The 25529-nt window shown below is 39.3% G+C and overlaps 1 protein-coding gene across 6 annotated transcripts in view; it reads right to left on the bottom strand.

The window, feature by feature from the left end:
- Positions 1-25529, bottom strand: part of WNK2 (WNK lysine deficient protein kinase 2) — a 117257-nt gene that overhangs the window by 47386 nt on the left and 44342 nt on the right. For all 6 annotated transcript variants that reach the window (XM_032194435.1, XM_032194432.1, XM_032194434.1 and 3 more), the window contains exons 5-11: positions 23539-23696; positions 14382-14470; positions 13382-13601; positions 10363-10651; positions 7076-7272; positions 4251-4403; positions 805-993 (exon numbers count right to left, since the gene is read on the bottom strand). In XM_032194435.1, coding sequence (XP_032050326.1) covers positions 805-993; positions 4251-4403; positions 7076-7272; positions 10363-10651; positions 13382-13601; positions 14382-14470; positions 23539-23696 — 1295 coding nt within the window. The remainder of the gene's footprint in view (positions 1-804; positions 994-4250; positions 4404-7075; positions 7273-10362; positions 10652-13381; positions 13602-14381; positions 14471-23538; positions 23697-25529) is intronic.

The following is a 25529-nucleotide window of genomic DNA, read 5'->3' as shown; positions in this document are numbered from 1 at the left end:
ATCATTAGAAAAAGAGCAAGAATTTCAGTTGGGGGGGGGGCATTTTTACACCTTGGGAGCTTAAAACTATCTCTCAAGCCAGTTCGAAGCCTTCAAGCAACATCCTAACTTAAAAAGTTGCTTTCGTTTTAACAGAAATTAAAAGGAATCAGAGCAGACAAAAATGCTACATTCTTTCATGCAAAATTCAATGTGACAATATAAAAGTCTTATCTTTAAAAAGGTTGGTTGCATCCCAGGCAGCACAGGGAATTCTGTAAAAGGGTTTTTTAAAATCAAAACCTCCCAGTGACACAGCAGACCATGATAACTGCACTGTTATCATCGAAGCAGCTCGCTTCTTCCCTTTTGGGTAGGCTGCTTCACATCACAAAGGCTGTCACTAGCAAACACAACAGCTCCAACAAACCGTTCCAGGCCACAGAAAGGGTCCATCCCTGCTACTGAACACGGAAGCAGGTCTGAGAGCTGGGAGAGGTTTAGGGAAAGTGGTGAAGAGCTCAAACACAAAAAAGGGCAACTTCTCATGCTCTAAGGCCTGGGATGGGAAAAGAGTACACCACAGGGGAAGGTGCAAATAAAAAATAAAAATAAACTAATGGGATTATCCAGGCATGACACAGGATTTTTCACAAAGTATATTTTTGATTCTCCAAACAAAAAAAAATAGTAAGGAAAAGGTGTATTCTTATGGACTAAATAGGCATGCATTCAAAATAGCCATACAAAAACTGCAAATCATATTATTAGCTGGAAAGCTTCACTCAAATGGATGTATTCATACGCAGTTTTCAAAGGTATTACCTGGGAAGGGGCAACGGGTGGAAGTTGTGGCACAGTTGAAATCTGAAGGGGTTTTAGTGGTGTACTGCTAGCTGCCACCTGAGAGGTCTGAGGTTGATACTGGGGCAATAGATGGGTTGCAGGCTGGATTGGACAGACTGGCTGACTGGCAAGCACCTGCTGCAGAGGAGTTTGCTGTGATATGGGTTGCTGCCAGGAAAGAAAAAAAGAACAAAAATGGGTTATAGCATGTATATTATGAAAGAATCAGTTCACTGGACATAGCCACAGCTTTCTCTCAACATGTTTAAATGCAAGATACATTACCTGAAAAGACAAGTTCTAACTGTCTTGGAAAGGTTATTTGTAATGACTCAGTCGCTAAATCCCAGAGATCATTCTAGTTGGCCCAGTAAAATCCCCACCTACTGAGTTCAAAGATTCCCACTACACAGATTATACCCAGCTAATGTTGGCACTTAAAAGCCAACTGCGTAATGCAGCAGGCATTGAAATATACAACATATTATCTGGGATGTGAATAAAACAATAATTACAGTGAAGGAATTGTTAGTGTTAGGTCAGAGGTTGGACTTGTTAATCTTGAGGTCTTTTCCAACCTAGGTGATTCTGTGATAGTAAAAGTTCTAGCTGGATCCCAGGTATTTGTGAAGTGCTGGAGTAACAGTGGGCCTGCCAAAGAAGCAGTTTTATCATTTCATGGGAATGGTGTTCCACTGGCTGGCCAAATTCTATACAGTAGAGCAGAAATAAAAAGCTGCATTAAAGCTGAAAATAACCAGTAAGTTTCATGTTTTTCATGGTACTGATATCTCCCTCTTCAATACAATTAATTAATGCTGAAAGTACTTAAAAAAAAATCTTCTGTTTCAGAAGTATGGCACTGAGGCACCAAGCTGGCTCTGGCCTGACCTACTTGGGACCGCAGGACTAATTGATTAGCCCAGGCTCTGCAGCACATAAAACCTCATGCCATGCTTGATGTTCAAAAGGTGACTTTCAAACGAATAGCCAAACAGCACAATCATTCATCTTTGCCACTTCCACCATAAACCTGTATTATAAAATTTTGCTCTATACTTTTTCAGTAGAGAGATTCTTCAACCAGAATTTTTAGGTACATTAACACAATAAAACTGTATGATGTGCATCAAGGAAGCCAGTTGCCACCCCCCTTTGAACTGCTAAAATTCCACTGCAGATGGTAAGTTGCCAATACAAGGATCAGTGAACCAAGGAACATTTGGCTACTGGTGCCTATTGTTTGGGGCTGAATGCACTGAATGCCACAAGCAGTGTAAGACACACTAGAAGGCACTGTATAGGTGTCAAATAACTGCACAACATCAGTTCATCTCCCGCAGCATTTACTAGTCTCGGCTGAGTATTTGTCCTGCCACATTAAAGAAAAAACAAAGAACTGTCTCTGCGTTGCAGTTCCTGCCATTCCAGGTTTGGAAGAGCAGGGGCATTTAGCCAGGTGAAATCCCAAACTCCAGGGAGTGGCAGTGCAGGTGCAAACACATGGCATGGCCAGAGCTGTCCTGACACTGGCAATGAGCAAGGAGGAGACAGCTGAGATGAAGCCCAGATGAGGCACTGAGCCTTGGTGGGGAGCACAAGTAGCTCCCACAGCATGGGCTCTGCTCCCCAGACCACTCAGCTCTGCAGCAGGGACCCTCCTTCCAGGAGCAGAACAATGCCTGAGCCGAGCTCAGGAGCAGAACAGCGCCTGTGCATGGTGCTGCACTTGGGCTGATAAACCTGGCCAGCACACAAAGCCAGCTCAGGTACCTCGGCATCTGTGCTGGGTTAATCTGCAGCTCAGACAGGCGGCCAACAGATAACTGGGAATTGGGCACACTGACACCGGCTGTTCAACCTACCTTCCGTGCGAGAGGACACTTAAAAGCAGAAAAACTGCCCAAATGGAGCTAAGGTAGCTAACTAAGACCTCCATTTTCAATTCAACTTGTATTTCACAAAGTGCTTGTGAAGTGGATCAAGCACAGGGAGTGCAAAAAGTCCAGATGAACTGCGCTAATTTTGCCTCATTATAGCCTTAACATAAGTGAACAGACACACAAATTGAAAAGAAAAAAAAATTGAGGAGATGCTATATTGATCCCATGTCTGAGTCAGTGTATATTCATAAGAGATCGATATATTTCATTCTTTTAAACAGACAAGTTTTAGCACCCTGATTTCCCATCCATTTGCTAACATGCCCTACCATCTGTTTACAAAAAGATTGCAGTTTTCCACTGCTCATAGTGTCATGCACGAAGACACATTATCTAGTGCTCTACTGGATTTGGCCTTAAGGAATATGTTCTGTGCTGACTGCAAAACCAGTTACTATTCCTATAACTTATCACTGTCTTCAAAGTAGGTCTTCCTAAAGGCAACCAACTAAGAGTGACACAAACATTTAAGAATTCCTATGTAAACGCCAAAACCAACAAGTGTTACACTGTCACTGTAAAGCTCCAGAGGCCACTACAGAGATCTCCGCAATGGGAGAGGTCTTAAGTTTGCTTGAGAAAAAACAAAACTTTAGGCTGAAAGAACCATATCATCCCTGCCCGTTAGAATAAAAAGAAAAAAAAATCTAATACATCATAAAATTTCACATAAGCATGTGTTTTTCAAAGAGACCAAATCACATTGTTCCCATACTGATGCTTTCAGAAGAGTAGGGCATATTAAAAAAATAATAACATGTAACACCAATAAATACTGATAACTGGAGAGGTATGAAGAGATTTGTTATGTGTCAGACACAAAGTATGCAGGCATTTCTCAGCCTTGTCAACAGTTTCTTCCCAAGGAAGCCAATATTTTGGTAGGATCACAAAAATGAGCCACAAATTAGCACATTATATAGATCTGTGGCTACACCTCTTTCAAGCTGATACCACCTGTGTACAAGGAAGCAATTGTAGCCTTCACAGATGTCCATGCTTGAAAGAGGTGTTGTACAGAACTTGTTGGGGAATTCGATAACCCAAAATGCACAGAATTACTATTTGGAGACAGCTCAGAGGGAGACAGATTCCTCTTTTCGAAGATAGAGGGATCTGCGGGATGTTTATAATGAGCTACATTTAACATGCATGCACAACAGCGTCACTGAGTGTTTGAAGACAACTGACACCAGTACTAGGCTTGCTTTCTGACCTTTTAAAAATACTTTGAGCTAGAGGTGCCAAATTATAGTGCAATTAATACAAATCCTATTTCAAGGTATTGAACACTGATTGTGCTCAAACCCATTACTCTTCTGTGTCTTAAACTCAAAGCCCATCCCTGACCCTACCTGAGGCTCTAAAGTGATGGTTTAATAGTTTGAAGTAACTCGAACTTATCATAGGTGTCAGCTTGAGCAGAGCATGGCTAAAGACTGGGGTGAGAAAGGCGCTGTGGGGCAGCAGTCAGCCTCTCACCTGCTGGCTGGCAAGCACTGGCTGCGACTGCCCCAGCTGCAAGGAAGCGACGGTGGTCGGCTGCACCACGGGGAACGTCATCGCTGGCTCCTGGTAGTGCTGGGGTCGCTGGGGCACGACCGCAGGTGGAGCCTGAACCACAGGCAGGGCAGGCTGCAAGCAAGGAGAGCACAGAATTAGGGAAAAGAATAGCCCTGATGCTAAAAGTCTCTGCAACTGTTAGGGATACACACTCCAGCAAATAGTCTACTCAATACTTGGTTCAAATCAGAGGAAAAAGACATAATGTGAAGGTGTTATGCAAGGAATGGAAAGTTTGTTAATCTAAAAACATGGAAAAAAGCTGTCATTCCAAAGGCCAATGAGACAACCACGCTGCATTGCATTTCTTTATGGAAGCAAGCATGCAAGCTAATAAAACCACTGACAGTACATACACGGTGATGAAGAACATAACAACAACAAGCCACTAAGTAGGTACAACAATATCTTCACAAAGACACTTATACTTTCATAAAGAATCTTGATCTTTGAAATAAACAGGTAATTTACTTGACATTGAGGCCAAGAAAATGAATAGAGAAGTGAAAAAAATAAAACAACCGGTGAAAGTAAAAACAACAACAAAAAAGAAACACAGATAAGGCTTGTAACAACAGCAGTTCTCTAAAACTTCAGCTCCAAGTAGGTAAATATGTTGAAAATAAACAGTATGTCAGACTGATATTTAAAAGCCTAAAACAAAAAACCAACTACAGCTCCAGCTATGTGCCGATATGTTATCTTGGTAAATAATCTCCCAGAAAAATACACTGATACTTATTCTTTCTTGGAAAATGGAAGATTTTGAGTCAGACGTGAAATTCCCAAGAAACACAAACTCTGGAACATTTTATCTATGATACTGCAGAAAGAAAAATAAATATGGAAAACTCACCAAAAACCAAAGAGCTATTTTGCTTATGAATAAAGTTATTATCCTTTCAAAACCTTATTCAAGAAGAAGTAATGCATTTAGGTTCAAATTAGAGATGTATCAATGGAAAGAATGAGTCTGCTCTAAAACAGCAGTCTGCACAGCTCAATTTAATAAAAAAATATTTTAAAATGTGCCTTTTGTGTGCTACATTAAGTTAGTGCTTCATGCAAACAAGGAATGAGGAAGAATGCATCCCTGCAGAAGTATGCACAGAGGAATGGTGGTTTCCACAGTGGAGGGAGCTGGCTACAGGTTTTTCCTTCAGGTAAATGGAGTCATGTTTCAGTGCATTCACAAAATACAGTTCACAATTTCTTGCAGGCATTTTGGAAAATACAAGGTAAAACCAGGGAAAGTGAAGCACTTTCAAAGTACGTTGGGTAAATCTGGATCAAGCAGGAAAACCACTGGTCCTGGATTTCATTTTTCTTCTGTTATATCAAATAGCACAAAACAAAAAATTAACCTACCACATCATTACTGTCATTTTTACTAGGCAGGCTGCTTCCACTGCTCCAGGTAGCTGCAGTCACCCAATTGTTCTCTGCCAGTGGTGTTTTGCCAGAGCAAACTTCACAACAGGGCTGGAACAGTCCAGGCATGTTGACTTCTCCACAATCAGAGGATTCACAAGGCAGAGTACTTTCTGCAACTCTTGCAGATCTCACGGGAGAACTGGTCTTCTGGCTAATTATGTATTGTAAAGATTCATGTAACACAGGCAGGTCTAAACTCCTGCCACATGGCCTGCTTATTTGGGGAAGAGGTTGTGACACTGAGCTGTCTGGAAGCTGGCTGCACAGGGAGTGAGCACTTTCAATAGGCATCACAACTTTTGACACGTTTTGGTCTCTGCCAGGCTGAAATAAGTAAGGTAGGCATGCCTGACAAGACTGCTTAAGCAAGACTACCTCAGCAAGGTTTACTGAGAACCCCAAAGCCATTGGTGGTGATGTGCCTGCTTCCCCTTCTCTAGTCTGCAGGGCTGTGTTCCTCTCTCTGAGTTCTTGGGGAAGGGACATCATATCTGGAGTCAACCCCAAGACCGAATCACTGTGGCAACGAGAAGCACACGGAGCACTGCCTGTCACATGTGCAGGCTGCAACAGGAACGTGGTGTTGCTGCAGTTTCTGAAGGACATACCACACTTATGGCGTGCCTCTCACTGGAATCACCTGATGATTTATGTTCACTCACATGTGTTTATTCTTGCACCAGTAGTTCCATTAGCTGCTTTTGGTCAAGGTCATAACAGTATGAAAGTGGGAACAAGTGTGAATGTCTGACTGGGCTTCCAGTCCTTGATTTTGGAACCTCAATAATGGAAGTACCTCGCCGTCTGTGCGATGTTAAATCCAAACCCAGAGCCAGAACGGCAGTGAATGGATGTTTGACCCTCGTCACAATGGGGAGAAACATCATATTAAGAAGCTCTTGAACAAGTGAAGAAAAAATGCATGGCTATATTGACAGTAAACAAAACCAAACAAAACAATTCTCAAATCTAGGCATGACTTTAAAACTAGTATTTCCAAAGCTGTTACTATAGCTCAGTGAAAACAGATTGATGATGCTTTTTAACTGAAAAAAAAAAATAATAATAAAATAACAGCTGCCAGTGAAGCATGTCTTAAGAATGGTGAAATGAACTGCAAGTACATGATCTACTTAATGCGTGGTTTAGATCAAGTAAAAACACCGACTAAGCAAATCGCCATTGGTAGAAACAAGTGAGGAATATATGAAGCAAGCCCTGGAATTCATTCCTACTGACAGCAGAGTATAAATTGAGTCCTTAAATATAATCTGTGCTAACAGAACAGTTTTGAAAAGCTTTAGACTTACCCCTGAGGGCTGCTGGTAGTGCCCCAGCTGCTGAAGGCTATGGGGCAAGGCCTGGCTCTCACTTAGCGGAGGGCTATACACCCGTTGAATAGCAGGAGGTACTGAATCGGGTAGAGATGAGTAGATGACGCTTTGCTGGCTGCTCTGGGAATCTGAATAAACAGTGGACCCCTGACCACTGTCAAATGTGCTGTCAGCTGAAAGAAGAATATTTTTTGTATTACAGGCTCAGCAACTCCAAGTGTTCACATAATGATTTCAGAGCAAGGTCAACATTGGTTTATGTAATTTGCACTTTACTAACCTAGCCCTTTACATTATATAAATAAATTATACAACACAAATGTTATTTTCTACAAAAGGCACACACTGCTCCTTCTAAGCCAAAAATCCCCATGGATTTCCGTCTACAACAATACTTTAGGCACATCGATATTTCCTTTAAAGGGCACAAGGTTGACATTAAGAATTGCAGATGTTTATGGATTTTGTACAATGAAAAGATAGGAAACCCCAATTGTAATGTTCATAGCGGGTCATGGAGTCTTGGAGTTAGTTCTTCTAGGAATGCAGTAATTTTAATATCTTTGTGAATTAGTAGTATTGAAAAACCACAAAATTCTTCAAACTATATGCTTTGTATTAGTTAAATAATAACCAACTTGAGCAATACCTCAAGATGATGAATGGATAGCAAAATAATTCAATTGTATTAAGGGAAAACATACAATGAAGAAATAACAGAAAAACGTATTACGGATTTTTTGATTGATGTGTGTGACACAAAGTAAAGCAGCATCATTTAAGCAAGTCTGCAAAAAGAGGCCCTGCATCACAAAGCAGCAGATTTAGGGCTGCACTGGCTATAAACAGACTAAGTAGCAGTACAAGAACAGATCCTATAGGAATTACAAATGAAATGCATCCTAATTTTGTTATTTGTAAGTGGAAAGCTTTAAGCTACCTGTATTTAAATCAAAATCACGTAATGAAATACGAGAGCTACCTCAGTCCAGCTTTGTGGCAATTGAAGAGGACAATTCAGAGCTCTGTCAGTGTTTCTCATGCTAAATCCAACTAATCTGCAGAATTGCAAAACTGTGGTATTGGGCAAGTGTAGTATCTTTTGTTGAACAAAAATAAATCTTATAAGTGTGCAATTGAGTATTACTATTTTTAAGATGTCTTTTCATGGCTTTTGAAGCCACATCTATCCAGTTTCTCTTGTTTCTTTTTTTTTTTTTCCTACTGTTTTTTCATTTGAGAAATGGCAAGAGACAACCAAGACTGTAGCTATAAGTAACCAAAAGGCAAATGGATTGTAACAGAAATTTAAAACCCCACACTGAAAGAGAACTGTTACCAGAAAGTTTATATCCTTTTTTCTCCAACACTTTGCATCTTCTATTTTTCCATATTTTGAGTAGGTTTTTACTTATTTAGATTTTAAATAACAAATAGCTTTAATAGTGTCAGTGATAAAATTTCTCCTCAGTATTTATAAACTCATCTCCCTACTATTTTTTGCAAAATTAAACTCACCTCCCTATTTAGCTCATGTACAAAAAGAGTCAGCACGGCCCTACTATAAGAAGGCACAGATTTCTGCACCATACACACTTTCATTTTATTACAATTATTCAGGACCTCAAAGGAACAAAACAGAATATGAAAGAAAATGTTGAAAGACATCCAACAGTAAATTGTTGAATAATATCAAATATTGATTAAGAGTTGAGGAGCAGGAAATAAACCAGGGGTGTCCTATTTTGCATCAAGTTCTGCCAACTCGTGACCAACAGAACCATGGGAGGCACGAGCAGTGTCATTGTACCATTGGAAACAAAGAATTGTAATTAGCGTTTCTCAAAGAAATTAGCATAAAATAAATACATGATCTAAGAAAATGAAGTGACAACAATTTAGCTTCAGAAAAAAAAAAAGCTTTGTAAATACTGCAACATTCTTAGATTTATGCAAATATGGCATTTCTCCTATCTTCTGAAGGTTTGTTTTCTTGTAGAGGCATGCTTGGTTATTTTAGTATTCAGAGCAGACCTCTGTATAGCAATTTATACATTACCTGAATTAAAGTAGCAGCTGTCTCTTTGCTAAAGATAATGTGCCTTTAATTTAAATACACTTGCATAAAAGTCCGGAACAGTAGAACAAAAATATCATGATAATAGCTTAGTAGAATAAGTACATCAGATTTTATCAGAAAAACTGGCTAGAAAAAAAAATCTTACAAAATTTCCAAGCTAAAATTATCCAGCAAAATTGCCTTCAAGATGTTTAAAACTACAAATACATTAAGATTTTCATAGCAGAGCTTGACTTGCTAAAAAAGGGGACAGACATGGGATCAAGTTTTTTTAGCTAGCTAAAACCACTACTTCCTCATGCCTTGCCGTTTGCTGGAGATAAGTCTGATGCTCACAAGTAAAATGAAGAAACAACAAGCTCTGCAAGCAAGGCAAGGTAGTTCTTTTTCAGAGATAGACCACAGTCAGTGTTTGAATTTAAAACAGGAGATGGAAATCCACTTGTCTTTAAATAGCCCAGTGATTAGTCATTATTTGTGAATCGACCACCATCTGAATGTAACGAGTTGGCAGATCACTGGTTTGTGGTTGTCAGGGCTTGGAGGAATGGAAGCAACTACCTACTCTGGCCCCCACTGTTCCCCAGTGCACATCCAACTACTTCCTTGCCTCAGATCCATGAGCTCAAAATGAAATAAATAGCCTGGAGGAACAGAGAAAGCACCTACATCATGACTTAAGAACCCACAAAATAATTGTCAGCCCACAAGGTGGGATGTTTCCAACAAGTGTGACCAAACCATAGTTATTTCCCACCAAAAAAAAAAAAAAAAAAAAAAAGGAAATCTTGAGTTATACCACATACCATTCAGAGGTAGCTTTTTTCTGCTGTAGATCTTTGCACAGCTTCACAAAAACGTCACACAAATTATCAAGAGTAACTCATAAAATGCAATAAATTGCAGGAAATGTTTTTTTTCCCATGTCTAGCAGTAGGTATCCTTGCTGTTCTATTTACAAATATATTAGTATACATTTATTTTTTTCACATTTATTTCTATTGAAGAAGGAGCTATCTCCATACAATGTTTTTTTCATTTCAAAAAGAGTTCAAGACACTTGTGGTCTCTGAGCTAATGTGCAAAAACATGCCTAATGTTTCACTGCTGAGCTCACGTTACTCTAGATTTTTACTGTAGGACATTCATCATCCTGCACAGACAAAGTTAACATGAGACTTACATGCAACAGATGTGACGCTGGTGGGCAGGTTTTGCTGAAAGGGGTGCTGGTCTGCCTCAGGCTCCTCCGACTCAGACAGGATATGGTGACCGGTGTGAGAAAGGTATGTGACTTGAACCTGTTGTGCCTGTGGGGTCTTCAGCTTCTCCAAGCATTCAGAATCTCGACGTTCCTCTGATTGTATTCTAGGCCAAATTCTCTCTCTTCTCCATAGTATTAATGCTACTCTGTCACGTATTGACTTTGCAACTATCTTGAGATCGTTTTCATGGAAAAATCCAGAGTCAATCTACAGAGGAGGAACAAACTTAGCAAGATCATGTGCACACAGAGGTGCACACATACAAGTACACACATCTATTAATGGAATCTCTTTCTAACAGAAAATACCACTTTGAAAAAAAAAAAAGTTACAATTTCATTCCTCACTAGAACAGGAATTCAAAGAGCTCGATGGTTTTATGAATTAAACTTCTGTCCCTAGTGCATTTTAAAACAGCAATATATAATTTCTAAGACCTGAACATAGATCTGTTTAATTGACCAGTTAATATACAATGATGAGAACAAGCTTAACACAGATGGGTGTTTTTCTTTTTTTTTTTTTTTCTCCAAAGATTAACAAAATAGTCAAAAGAAAAAAAAAAAAAAACCTTTTGAAAAATGCCCTTTGAACTGCAGTAAATCTTATTACCATTAATCAGAATTTATTGCCTTAACCTTTCTAGCATACACAGTTCTCCCAACTGCTGTGCTTGATTTCACAGCAAGTCATAAAAGAAAACGTTAACAGAGTTTAGCCTCAAATTAACTTCTCTTAAAAGGTGAAGTCAGGGAGTATTGACTGACTTCTTATAAAAGCTTTTGCTTATCATTGAGTCAAATACAGACTGCTCACATTTGACTGAAAAGGGGAGCAAGATTTCTCAGAATTCATTCGCTCATCAGACAAAGCGGAAAATTTGTCTTTTGCTCTTTGTTTGCATTAATCTCCTTGTCATACTCCTACAAATAGGAGCACAAACGTTAGATCAATAGCGAGCTGCCAGAGAATTGTATGTTCAGATCTGCATCTTCTGAAAGATGCATATTCTACAGATTTGGAAGCATTTATCTACCTGGAGGAAATTTAGAGGTTGTCCTTCTTTGCTCTTGCCCAAACACAACACAGTTTTACAGCTTGGATTTTTCGATGTCTCAAATCAAGTAGTTACAAAGGAGCTTAAAATACAGCTGCAAATGGATGTGGGTATTTTCCAGTGCCAATGCCCTCAGACCTTACTGACATTCCTGAACTGCTGATCCAGCAAACGCTAACAACGGGAGTGAGTTACTATAGAGATGAACCACACAGGTCCAGGGAACCTTGTATGGTATTAACCGAGGTTGCCAGCAGATTCTTCTTTGCAAAGCTTAATGGGAAGGCACTAAAAACCTGGTATATTAGAAAGTTCCTAAACAATTCTTATGCCTATATCTCTACTCAGAGAACGGTTAACATTTAATGAAGACATGCCATTTTACCGTACAACTGGCTTTGAAACAGGTTGCAAACCCAGCAGAGCATTTCAAGTTCTTTTTGCCCACAACATTTGGATAGTTTAGAATGCCTGACAACTGAAAACCTCATCAATAATGATAAACAATTTCCTGTACTCAAAAGATCTCCTGCATTATTTTCTTCCACAGCATATAAATCAACACAAACTGATGAAAACACATGGCTGTGGTGTTTCACAAGTCATTAGGACAAGAAAAAGACATTTAGGAATGATTGCCCATCCAACAACCTCAAGTTTGTAAGTATTTCACATGCACTCAGGTAATTGTTAATGTAATTGTAAAATGCAGGCTTTAAATTTGGGAAAGGGGACTTTTGATACTACAGCATCACAGTAGTTTGGGAGTGATCTTCAAAATATACAAGAAGTACTTCCTGCTTAAAAATAGATATCACAACTATAAGCCTGGTACACTACAGAACTTCAAATCTCCAAATGCTTCCATAAATATTTAAATATAAAGGTAAGATATAACAGTAATTAACTGGACTAGAGCAACTTCAAAATTAAGTTCTGTAACAATAAACTACTGGAAAAATATCGGATCTATTGCAAACTAGTGACAAGATGACAGAGAAGCCTGATTTCCTCTCATTGATTTTTGGATACATGGTGGTAAGTCCAAGCATAGTAAGGTAACATTACCAAAATGACTGCCTCCTAGGCAGAACAGGAATGGTGATGACAACATCATTAAACAGGATCCCTTGAGATTTAGGGTATAATAATAGGAACATATTTGCATGCACAAGAACATTCAGACCCTTGACTAAGGGCTTACTGGTTCTGTTTCCACAACTTTAGAAACAACGGCAGTAAAGACATCTTTAAAATATGAATTCAATGATTATGCATTGAAACTTGAACACAAGAAATAGTTTTTTTCTAACAACACAAATCATGAAGATACAATTAAACTTTTTGTTAAAAAATATCCAAAGTATACTCCTAACTCTTTGCAGTTGGCTTGAATCTAGCTTTCTATTTATGTTTAGTGATAGAGTGACTGAGCAGACTTCCTCCTCATCTATATTCCTCCTAAGTAACACTGATAGAAAAAACAAAGTGTTTTGAAAAATTCTGACCAGAATATTTTTGATTGATCTTTTGAACTCTTCTAATTTATTTCAAGCTGCTGTCTGAAATTAAACTGAAATTAGCAGAAGACTTTTCAAAATTCAGGAACAGAAGATACCTCCTTGGTCCCTAAGTGACTTGCTATTTTGAAACGCCATTTCATGTATCTGATTCCATGTTCAGTAAACATCTTTTTCAGTTATTAGTTCTTCCCCATTTACCCTTTCTTCTAGCATTCACTCTAAAAAAGCAATGCAAACTGCTTAAACAATATCTAGAATGGTTTAAATGGAAGTTACTTTACCAGACTTGCTCCTGCTGTCGTTTGAGATTTATGCACTAATTACATATATATTTTTGTCAGGAGAAGTTTATTTTACCATTTCTTGTGCAACATCATCAGGAGTTTCCTTCTCCAGATCAAAAGTAAACTCAATGGCTCCATTATCTTTGGGTTTTCCTTTCAGTTTCTTAGGATCTTCTACCCAGAGTCTTAAGGCAATAGAGGATTTCCTACCATGGTCTTCTTCTGCAAGTTCCACTCTTACCCCAGTATCTTCAGCAAAAAAGGCATGGCTTAATAAATCTTTAATTTCATATCTGCAATGGACATAAAGAATATTCGAATACTTCAAGTATTAAGCACTTTCAAAGAACTTCATGACAATAAATTTGTATTAGAGGCAAAAACATTTACAGTCTTTTGGTGCTTATCCAAAACAACTTGTGTTACTTGCATAAAGAGGTAGTATTTCTGGTTTTACTGAGGATTGCTGAAAAAATGGCATTGCCTATTTCACAAAGCTTCAGCAATATTCATACACCATAAACATACATAAACATAAATGGAGATTATAGTTCAACTTTCCTCAAGTATCTAATCTTAGTGAGTTCTAAAATGAGGTTCTCTCTAGATAATCACCTAAGGTTCCTAGGACCTGTATTTCTTAAAGTTAAGACATATATAGAGGCCAGTATAAGAAGATTAGGTTTTTAAAACCTAAGATGGAAACAGGTCACAATTTATCTTCATATACAGACGAATCTAAAGGGATGTTGTCAATCCTCTACCGCATTAGTCAGAACCAACCTGCACCACGCTTGATGCTCCAGTCAGAACCTCCTGACTGAGATCCTATGGTTAGCTATGCCACTCATCCACAATTATGCTTTTTGACATTACACTTTAAAAGTCAGAGAGACACAGCAATGAAGTTTATTCTATTATCCTGACAGCAAAGTAGGCAATCATTTATATTTTTATTTGCGTTCTGTATTTTTCCTGCACAGAGGAGACCCAGAGGCTAGAACAGAAATCCACAGTCTCAAAACTTCTGCATATACATTATTTAATACAAAACTTGCTTATTTGAAACAAACCTTTCTTCCTTATTTTTGCAAATGCACTCCCCAATTATCTCCTTAATTTCAGGATCAGTAACTTTCTCAAAGCTTGCTGGCTTTATACCCTAGAAGGATAGGAAAAAACCAAGTTAGTCTGAAAAAGAATGACATTTTAGCTCTTCAGTGAGAATGTTTTTATTACATTGTGCAGCCAATTCAACTCTTGGAATAACTAATAAAGTTGATTGTCTAAATTTAAAACTAAAATGAAGATTTAGAGCTATATTTCTAAGTACCGTTGCACTTCAGGCACATTAGTTTGTACATGAACTCAGTCATACACCATACAAATCTCCTTTTTCTTTACTAACACTTGCTAACTTTTCTTTTGCATCCTGGGGATTCTGAAGTCCTTATTCAAGAAACAGCCTTAACTCTCAAAACAGTAAAACAAATAAAAATATTTGTGTTTTTCTTCAGATAGCCAGCTGCAGGTCAAATATACCTTTGACAACCCACTGACTATTCCAGATTCCTGTTTTCCACAAACCTTATGCTTTTCTATGCCCCCCAGTACTCTCAAGAGCTCCCCCTCCCCACTTCAAACCAACCCAAAGCCAAGTATGGCAAAGAAAGAATGTGCTCAACAGCTCTGTGTTGCTCTTGCATTTTCCCAAGCACATTGCTAGAATCTTATTGGGAATGAGTGAAAGGACAGGTGTAACCTGCAAATTGACATTAAGTTAACTTTTTTCCCCCAGAAATGCTGGTCAATTCTGTATGTGGAGCATCTAACCCATGAACGTAGCCTTCCAAGGACAAAGGCCATCTGTTGACCGCAGAAGAAAACTTAGAGAAGCATAATCTCATTCCCCATGTTCTGGCTCTACACAGATGCAACAGGAACAATTTGAATTTCTTTCAGGTTAGGAAGGGTTGTTTTAAGAAGATGGAGTGGATTACAATAAACACACACACCTCTAGGGTAGTCAAAGTTCACTTCTCCCTACTCTCTAATATTTCAGGGTGAATATCTTAACATGATCCTCCTCAAGGTATAGAGACCCTTAATTAAAGGAAACAAAACAAAACAAACAAAAAAAAAAACATACACCTTACCAACATAAAGAGAGACTGTAGAAGAAGTAGCATGCAAGCACTCAAACTACATAACAGTTTATATCTCATATCTCTGTACATGTAATCAAAATGTACTATAACAATAATTACCAGGAAGATCCGGGCGGTTAGCAGACATGTCTAGCTGCCCAGACTGACAAGTTTTCCTTTTGTGAGGTTGCAGAGAGCAAAGAAGGGAAGTTCACTCTGGATTTGGCAAAAGCAGCCATTCCCGGTGAGGCCACCCCACCATGCTCCTTGTCAGCTGAGGCAGGAGGAACTGACACCCACCATCGGTAACGCTGACTGACTTCCATTCAGTTCAGCACAAGGTTTCCTATGAATGCTTTTCATGTACATATTCAGCTACAGATGCCAGTGTTAATACAGGAAGCTTTCCCTTTTGTGATGTTCAGCTTAATTTAGAAACAAAAAGTCATCCTTGAAAAGATGCATATACCTACTAAAACACGGTGCGTATGGACAAAAATTCAGAGACATGTATTTTTAAATAGGTTTTGCAGCTAGACTTTGTTATTTAAGGAAACTAATACTTAAAATAAAATCAATAAGCAGAACAAAAATAGGAAACATAATTTCCTTTATATTATAATAATAACAAAACAACAACAACAACAAAACAGAATCTGATTAAGCACATAATTGAATGGGATTTAGCCATTTAACTCCAGTCAAACCCTTTTAAAAGTTCTGTTCTAAAAGAACAGTAGTAATATTCATACAGTGGCAGATAAGGATGCCTGAGGTTCTGAAAAATGGACTTTTGGCTCACCTAACACTATCTTTGATTAAAAAGAACCACCTCTCACTGAATCTGGTCTTGAATAAATTTCATGGATGAAATTCAATGAGGGTTGGCATCTCCCGGAGAATTTCTGAGTATTCCAAATCACATCATACTTTTACCTTTTCAACAATATTCTGTCACCATTTAGGCCTTAGATTTGACTTTAAACTTGGACTTACTTATCTTAATTTCAAGACATAGAGGGAGTGATTGACCTAAGATTCAAAAGAGTAAAATATGTAATTTATATTATTTTATATTATTATAATATGTAATTTATATAATTTATATGGTATTGAAAGAAAACCATGGAAAAGTCACACAAACTCTGGCTTAGGCAGAGAGATACTGAGATCAAAAAACATTCAGAACAAAACAGAATAGTCCATACATGTGATGGGCTCACTGCGACCAGCTAAAAATAATTATTCGAATAAGCAAAACTAAATCTTGCTTACAAAATGAAGGTTCAATTACTGTATATTAGTAAATTGTGTCAAAACAATAGGGAAAGTCTAGTCGACCAAAGCCCAGACTTGCCTAGAATAAGCGAAAGCACACCACAGTGTACGAAAATTGTTTCATAAAAGGGCTCCTGTACGTGATTGGAAATGAATGAAAACAAAGTACCAAAATACATTTTTAGCACTAATCTCTAAAATTCATTACTAAAGCCAATACAATCTTTTATTTTGAAAGAAGCACATTTCTAGCTCCCCTTATGATGATAACCTTGGGAAAAAGTAAGTCAATGTAAAATGACTATGAAATCATCATCCTTGAACTGGTTTTCTTCCCTTGCATGTCACAGGGTCATTACAATCTCACCTCAGAATAACAGTCTTTGAGGAAACAGTGCCACGCTGACAAGGGATATGCTTTTCAGATCTGCAATGCTATCTCTCAGTGTTTCAGGTAAGATTGCTATCACAATTCTTTCTCTATAGTTTTAGAAAAAGTTTATCACTGTTTCCATGCCCAGCACCAAATATTTGGGGCCCTCAGACTGAATAGGCAGATAAAGCTACAGGAGGGTGTCTTGTTCTCAGATGGGGAGGAGTTTAGTGAAATCTTTGCAAATTCACAATAAAAAACAACAGGACATAGTTAAATATATTTTCTGACACTTCAGTTTGCTATAGAAAATTATGGAATTCTAAGAGAACCTTAAAACATAACCCTTGAGGCAGCTTCCACCCCACTACCTGAGGAACCTTCACCTTTCTAGACGAACATACTGCTCCCATATCTATGTGCTCACATAAACTTGCCAATTACTTCTTATATTTCCAGTGTGCCTCATGGATATTTTGACATAAACTGAGCATATAAAGCGGAAACAGCTTAAGGTATACCACTATACCTCTTGATTTCTTTTTCTTTTCAGAATTCATAAACATTCTTCATTTAAGTGGTCTAATGAACTTTGACATGGCTGAGATGGAGCAGGGCAGGACATGTTGGGCACCAAGGAATTAGGTTTGCCTCAAAACGTTTATTTTGAAAGACCCCTGATTACCGACCCTGATTTTTGACAGTGCAAATCCCTTTCATAAAAATAGCATCTCCTACAAACACCATTTTACTTTCCACATCCAAACATCTCTTGTATTAATCTACTGAACACCTAGGCTATGAACAGATCACCAAAACAAACAAGGATAGCATATATCCTTGTGAAGTACCAAACGGAACTGCTTTCCTGAAGTGTTTTCTCAATGCCCAGATGCTACAGAATGCTTTAGTTCCTTACTCTTCATTAAAATCTCCAAGGCCACCTCATTGTAATGCTGCAAATCCTCCCTATAGCACTGCGCCCTGATGCTTACAAGCCTCCTGACAATGGAGGGGGTTTATGTGAAACACAGGTTTCTATTTGGAATCAAAGGATCCATCTCATTCATTTATTCAAAAGCCATCTGCCCTTCCTGAGCATTCCCAAAGAAACATGGCAACAACATTCAAAGTATATTGGCTAAGGAATTATCCATGGCTGTATAAAAACTGCACAGCTCTCTCAAAGAAAAGTAAATTCAACACCACTTCATCCAAAATGGAGGGTTAATTAGTTGACAGGAGATGTATAGGGATAATTTCATACAAATTCTTTATGAAAAAAACACCACCAATAACAAAAAACACATCAAACCCTATATGAAAAAAAAGAACACCTCAGTCCAAGAACAAATCCCCACCACTCCTTCAAGAATCTCCTCACCTTCTTTCAAAAAAGGATTTAGATTTGAAAGGAAATACACTACACTCTGGTATAAGATAGTTGAGTCTGCAGACAGGTACATGTAAGACATTAAAGTTTTTATCTCTGCGTTAGGGGGAAAAACATGAAACTACTTTTTCAGAGTTCTGAGAATAGCTGCTTGTCACTTTTCCATCAGCAAAGCACACTTTTCAAACTGATGATCTCAGTTCTGTCAGGATTTTGTTCGAGGATGTTCATCAGCAAGATCACCGTTTGTAATTATAAACTGATCTCTACTTCACTCCAGAACGTTACTCAATCCTAATGCTAATCTAAGAAGATTATCTGCAGATCTAAGAAGATATCTGAAATACACCAGTCAACACAATGACATTGGTAACACTTTGTCTGCTGTGGCTGTGCTACAGCTATAGAATTTATCCTATCTATACAATCAATATATAACCTGCAAATGCAGTTATATGAAAATCTAGATGAAAAATTTAACATGATGAACTACATGAAAATTTAACATGCTAAGCAGAACTCTGTAGACACATGGGTTGTTTTAAAGCATGAGTTTGTGCAGCTAAAGCCAACAAGGTAGCAGTGAACACTCCCCCCCCCCCCCGTGGGCACAGTTGGTCTGCAGTGAATTCTGCAGTGCTTCGGTAAGAAAACATTGGTCTGGAGCTGCATGAGAAGGCCACAGACTCTGATGGTTCATCACTAAATATGCCTATTGTCTACATTAAAATCTCTTGGCAGAATGATTAAACACAATAAAAAAAAGACTAAAAAAACATCAAGTTATGCATGAAAAATGAGATTATGGCATCAGAATGAAGATGACTGCAAATATGCTGACAAGGAAATCACTCCAAAGTTAACTGCAGTAAATGTGGCTTTGCCCTATTGCTTGAAAAACAGGTTACTTATGTTCTCTTGTATTATCACATATGCTTAAAATCAGCCAAAAAAAGTTTTGTATTTTATTTTTTCCCCCTCATGTACATTGTTGGGTACACTGTTGCAGTAGGCCCTAATGAGGAGTCCATGATCTTCCATAGCAATTCCGGTTTCTCATTGCAGACTCAGTCAGGAACAATATTCATCTCCTTTAGTTGTTCTTTACAGTGTGACAAAAAGCATAAGAAATCATTAGGAGAGGAGCAGAAGAAAGGGGTGAAGAAAAACGTGTTGATTTACACTCCAGAGTTCTGGATGACAGGGCAGAGAGAAACCTCCTAAGAGTGATGTCTAACCTGGCAAAGCAACGAGCCTCTTTGTACATTTGGGAAACACTTTGGGAAACGATTGCTGCAGTACCTTGGTAGACACATAACAGTCCTCAACTAAACCTAGGAATGAAAGTGTGATTCAACCTCTCGGTTTTCATCTGCAGTCTACTTCTACACCCCATTCAGTAAAAACCAATTCAGTAAAAACCAATGCCAGTAACAGCTGCTATGATGACTGCAACCCTGACTCTTCACGAAGAGCCATTTTAAATCTCGTCCTCTGGGAGTGGCCCCCAGCCCACCTAGCTGGTCAGAGCCAACCCTCCTTGATGGCACATGGTGTGGAGAAAGCATAGGGTCCCCAGGCCCTGTGCTCCGACACCCGACCCATAGTGACAGCCCCCCTCAGTCCCAGCGGCGCCTTGCCGGTGCGACTCACGTGGATGCATGCGGGGTCCTCTACTGCCACCAGCTCTTCTGTGGGCACAGCTTCTCTACAGAAGCTGCTGAGCCCCCAAGAGTTGTTCCCTCTGGGAACAAGGATCTTCTCCAGGGCTCCTGCTGCTCCCCTCACACACTTGCCCTGGAGGTCCTCCCCCTGCTCCTCCTCCACGTCTGACAGTTCATGCAGCTCATGGCATGCGACAAGGCATTTTTCCTCTCCACAGAGGCTTGGTTAACCCCTTCCTCGTGAGGACACTAATGCCAGTTTTTCCATCAAAGGAATCCTGGTGCCTTTGCCCCGGCTGCTATTGCCTTGTGATCAGCAGAAAAAAAGCAGTACCTTTGTGTCTGTACCTGACGCATCCTGCTTCAGCTTCCCCTACCAGACAGATCTGTATCAAAAACACCTCTTACAAGTAATAAATTGACCTTTGAAAAGCTTCTTCACAATAATCTTTATTTTCCATCTCTCTGGAGTTGCAAGTATAAGACCACTCTTACAAAGTTACCATATAATCCTCAGCTGCGTAAAGGTTATTGCCACAAAACATAGTTGGCTCAGACTTTCAACAGTGTTTAAAAAATGACTACTTATATCTGCAAATTGAAATATAGCACCTAATTAGGAAACCTCTGATTAATCTTTATTCTTTGCTGTCTTGGATATTGCTTTGATAAATGAGGCTATTGAGTCTTATGAAGTCTTAATCACCAATATTCCAGATGGCAAAGAGCTGTACACAAAGTTTTTCAAAGAGCATGGAGCAACAGAAGAAATCTATATTATTTGTGGCTCTAAATCCATACACACACGTACTACAGGTCAGCTTAGTATTAGCTAAACACGATGGCAGCTCCACAAAGAAGTTCAGCGCACTGCTCACACAAACTTCTGCCCAGTGCAGGAGGCAACACACCTAACACCCCTCGTCAAAGCCATTACTAAATGCCTAGGATAACCAGACCAAAAGGGGACCCAGTATCACGTTTAGGAGATGAAGCCTCATAGCCTAACATCAGAGTAGTCTTCTACTGTCACCACGTGACGTGTTAGAGCATAAGGAGATCTTTCTTAAGATACACACAAAGATAGCATTTAGAGCAGATCCTAAGGACTACATACCTAAACGAGGCCAACAAGCCATTGTGCCAAACGAAATAAACTTTTCCTTGTAGGGGTGGAGTGAACAGAATAGCAATGTGAACCAAGCAGCTATCCTCATAAGGATTCAGGCAAACAACTTCACCAAGCCATCAACTGTATTTCACTTCTTTGAAAAGATGCAGTATGCATTTGCAGCCAGCCCATGCTGCACAGCAGAACAGCTTGTAGTCAGCAAACCAGACGTCCCATCTCTGCACACACTTCACACTACACCACCCTACAGAGCAGGCCCAGCCATTAGTGCATCAGCTAGCAACAAAGCTAACTGCACTGCAGAGCAGCTTCTGATGCCTCCCTCCCCCCCAAGTAGCAATGGGTTGAAAGCAGCACTCTAAGGAGAGTTAAACTACCCAAAGTCAGGGCTGCAGTCCATTGGGAAAGATTCATTTTTGCCAAGCTACAAATGTCAGCTTGCAACCACTTACACAGAAATGAGATAAAGCTGTTTCCCTCTTCAGATGCAACCTCCTGCTTTCAGCAAGTCATGACATCTCTCTCATTTCCAGCAGGGACACCGTCCTGTTTTTTGTGATACTGACTGCAACTTTTAAACAGACTTCTGAATCATTGTATCTTCCCTCTCCTGTCAGGTTAGCATCATCACAGCTGGCTAGCACAGCAATCTACAAGAGCACTAACCTCCTTGCAGCCTGGTCTTCAGTTATGAGGAAAGACAGATACTAGACAATACAAAATATACTTATGAAGAATGAAGTGCACATCAAATTGCACATGCAAGTGTGTGGGTATCTGACTAAAGCATCTCTATTACCTGACATGAGAGACTACTATTCGCCAAGTCAGAAAATGCAATTTGAGCAGCATTAGCTGACTGCAGTACTTTACAGGACCATATTTGTACTAGCGTGATTCACAAAACCTCTTGGAGAAGAAGAGTGATCTCAAATACATTTCAAAACTGGGAAGTTATTACTGAATTTCATTTGTGAAGATTTTTATTCATTGCAAGCAGTGGGACAAGAGGAATACTAATTTTGGGACCATGCTTTTGAAAGCTGAGATGTTTTTTTCGCAATACATCTATAATGTAAGCCTAACAACTCTTTTTACCTTATAGATTAAAAAATAAAATAAAATAAAATAAAAGCAACCTTATCTGTAGCTATTTTTGCAAATTTTAGTGCAGTCTACTTCAGAAGACTACTCTCGTCATATCCTGAGTGTGCAGACTGCATCTTTTGATGATGGGAATATACAAGGGTCAACCCGTACAGCTCAGTAGCTCCTTTTGCAGCAGCCAGATGGAAAGAAGTAGCTGGGAAAATCTTTGACAAGCTATTCTTCTTAGCATTATCTATATTGAAAAAAAAATACAAATCCTATACTCCTGGTTTTATTTATCCAAGAAGAGCAGAATATAACCACCTCTTCCAAGGCATTTGGCACATCCCATTTCTCTGCAGTCAGTGATTCTTTCACCGATTTGCAAACTTACAAACTCATAAGTTCTTTCAGGCATTCGCAGTGCAGCTCACATAGACAAATATATTTATCATCCGGAGGTGAGGGTGTTGGGGAGGATGATTTTTTTTAGTATAGAAATAATTTTAGATTGGTTTCTCCTCCAGCCTAACTTAACCCGAAAACGCAGCAACCCATTTCCATGGTTCCAGTCTGGCAATTAACAAACCGTACAGAGTTCCTAAATGCAGATGTAAAACTCCTCAGGCGCACTCCAAAACTAAACATGGGTATGCTTTCCCTTTTATAGCTTTATACCATTTGTTACACACACAAGCTGAAAGAACCCATGCTAGAAATGTGAATCAAACAACAGACGCCACCTAAGTATTTAGGCTGCAATCTAAAAGTTAGTCTTTTTGTCTTTGTGGGAAACTTCACCAGCTCTGAATAGTCCCTATTTCAAAGGTAAGACTACAGCAGAGATTTTTTCCTGCTCATTGTTCCCAAGTTTCATGCACCTTTAGCTGATGGAGATAAAACAGCAACAAATATTACTGAAAATATTATCTGTAGCTGCAGTGTATGCAAACACAGTCCAACCATAGAACTGGAAGCATTCCAAAGAGACCTGCAGCAGTTCTCTGCAACCTAGAGCTAAGATACCTCAGTTTCTACAACAAACCACACACACACAAGACAGTACTGACATCTCATTGAACTATGTTTTTAAACTTTCAGATTACAAAGTAACCAAGGTACAGATGTAACTAAAATTAAGGAAGTTTACTCACACAGGTTACTTTCCGGTAAATTTGAGCAGCATTCTGGCATTCTGAGTAAGGGTATTCTGAGGTAGCCATTTCCAACATGCACATTCCGAAAGCATAAACATCAACAGATTCATCGTAGTGTTCCTCGTACATTTCTGGGGCCATAAATTCTGGTGTACCTACACATAGATGAAAAGATTGTAAGTTATTCATAAAGTCTGAATGGCTTTAATCGCAATCCTTTTGCTGTGCAATCACAGCTGTGCAAAGGTGCATGCAAGATTATTTCAAAACAGGGAAGTAACTAGAAGAAGCTCAAACATCCTCCAGGGAAGAAACCCAAAGTCAATACACCCACAGCTCACCAGTAATATACAAGGGGAGGGGATACATATAAAAACTTCAAAAGAGAGTACTCAAATGAGATACAGAACAATGCCTGAATACACTGGAAGTTACAAAATGGTTCCCTTCTCTGGATGAAGGGAGGGACGCTGTTTGTAGTGGTGAAAATGACAAGAAATGAGAAGCTTTGGTCTTGCTTTTGACAAGGCAAGTTTGCATTTTTTCCTCCAGGGAGATACACAGCAACTACCCAGCAGACAGACAGCACTTTGAAAGCAAGTGGTATCACAAATTCACCTACAAAGTCGTGCAAAAAACATTAAACATGGTTCTGTCACTGGTTCAGCAGTAAAAATCAATGAGACTACCTGCAGAATAAGGTCCTACTCCACAGGGATTAGGGTGTCAAAAATCAGACACAACTGAATAAATATTAAGGGAAATGTTGTACTTACTGCTTCATAATGGGAAGATGCTGCTTTGTGACAAGTGGCTAATTACAATGCCTGCAAAAGTTATCTTTTATACAGAAAAGCAAAAATGAACACACAATGTCATCAACAACTGCAGAGTAACTCCTACACTTCACACAGACTGGCAAGTTCAGTTACAAGAATTGCTCGGCCTTTGTCAAAGAACCTCTGCACAGCAAAGTGCTCAGGAAGGTGTGGTCTTACTATAAAATCACAGAATCCTTGAAATTGGAAAAATTGGAAAAGACCTCTGAGATCATCTGGTCCAACCATCCCCCCTGCCACCACTATCACCCAGTAAAACCACATCCCTAAGTACTTATAGAGCAAAACAGAAAATAAACATTTACGTAGTTTATCTCAAGAACTGTATCTCCTAAAATACTGTACGCTTGGGAGTCAAGGCTGACCTTTCTTTTTACATACAGAAAAGATGAAGGAAGAGAGATTAACAGTCATCTGCTGTGGGAGAGGACAGTTTCCACCAGTGAGCAACGGGTTAACAACAGGAACATGAGGGATCGTGGACCACATAACCTCGCCTTCAGTGCAGTAAACTCCATCCCAGCACCCACATCCCCCTCCCCAGAGCCCGCTGTCGATATGGCAAGTTGCTAGCAGCATCTGATTTTCGGCTATGACATCTCTCCCATCAGCACAAGCACAACTGCAAGACTCTGAAAGAGTCTATTCTAGAGCTGCTACATCACTTGAGAATGAACAAGACTCAGACACAGAAATGAACCTCATGAATTATGGAGCATTTCAAGTAAGTTTCTTGCAAATCTGAAAAAAAAAAAAAAAGTGATAGCAATAGACTAAGAAGCAAATGATATTCTTGACACCATTCCAAAACGCCATGAAAATGACATTTTCCACCCATCCCTTGGGGGTGGGAAGGAATACATACAAGTATTGCTAACAAAACAGACCACCTAAAATGCAAAGCTGCTCAGCAGCTGTTCAGCTCCTCTCTGCAGCACGAGTTGTGCCCTGGCTGGGCTCCCTGAAGAGACACACCGCAAGGTCAGGCGAGCATCAGTGGAGGCACAAACACAGCGAGGGAGAAATTGGACTTCGGCCATGCTGACTTCACTGTTAAAAATGATGTGGAATTGCAGCTACTAATATTCATTTAAAGCTACTACAGCTAGGGAGAGGGCTTGCTGTAGGCAAAGATAAAGTGAGCGGTGA

This window comes from Aythya fuligula, chromosome 10 (genome assembly GCF_009819795.1).
Source record: "Aythya fuligula isolate bAytFul2 chromosome 10, bAytFul2.pri, whole genome shotgun sequence".
In the NCBI taxonomy this organism is placed as follows: Eukaryota; Metazoa; Chordata; class Aves; order Anseriformes; family Anatidae; genus Aythya; species Aythya fuligula.
Note: the sequence above shows the minus strand (reverse complement) of the source record. Positions and strands in the feature narration are given on the sequence as shown.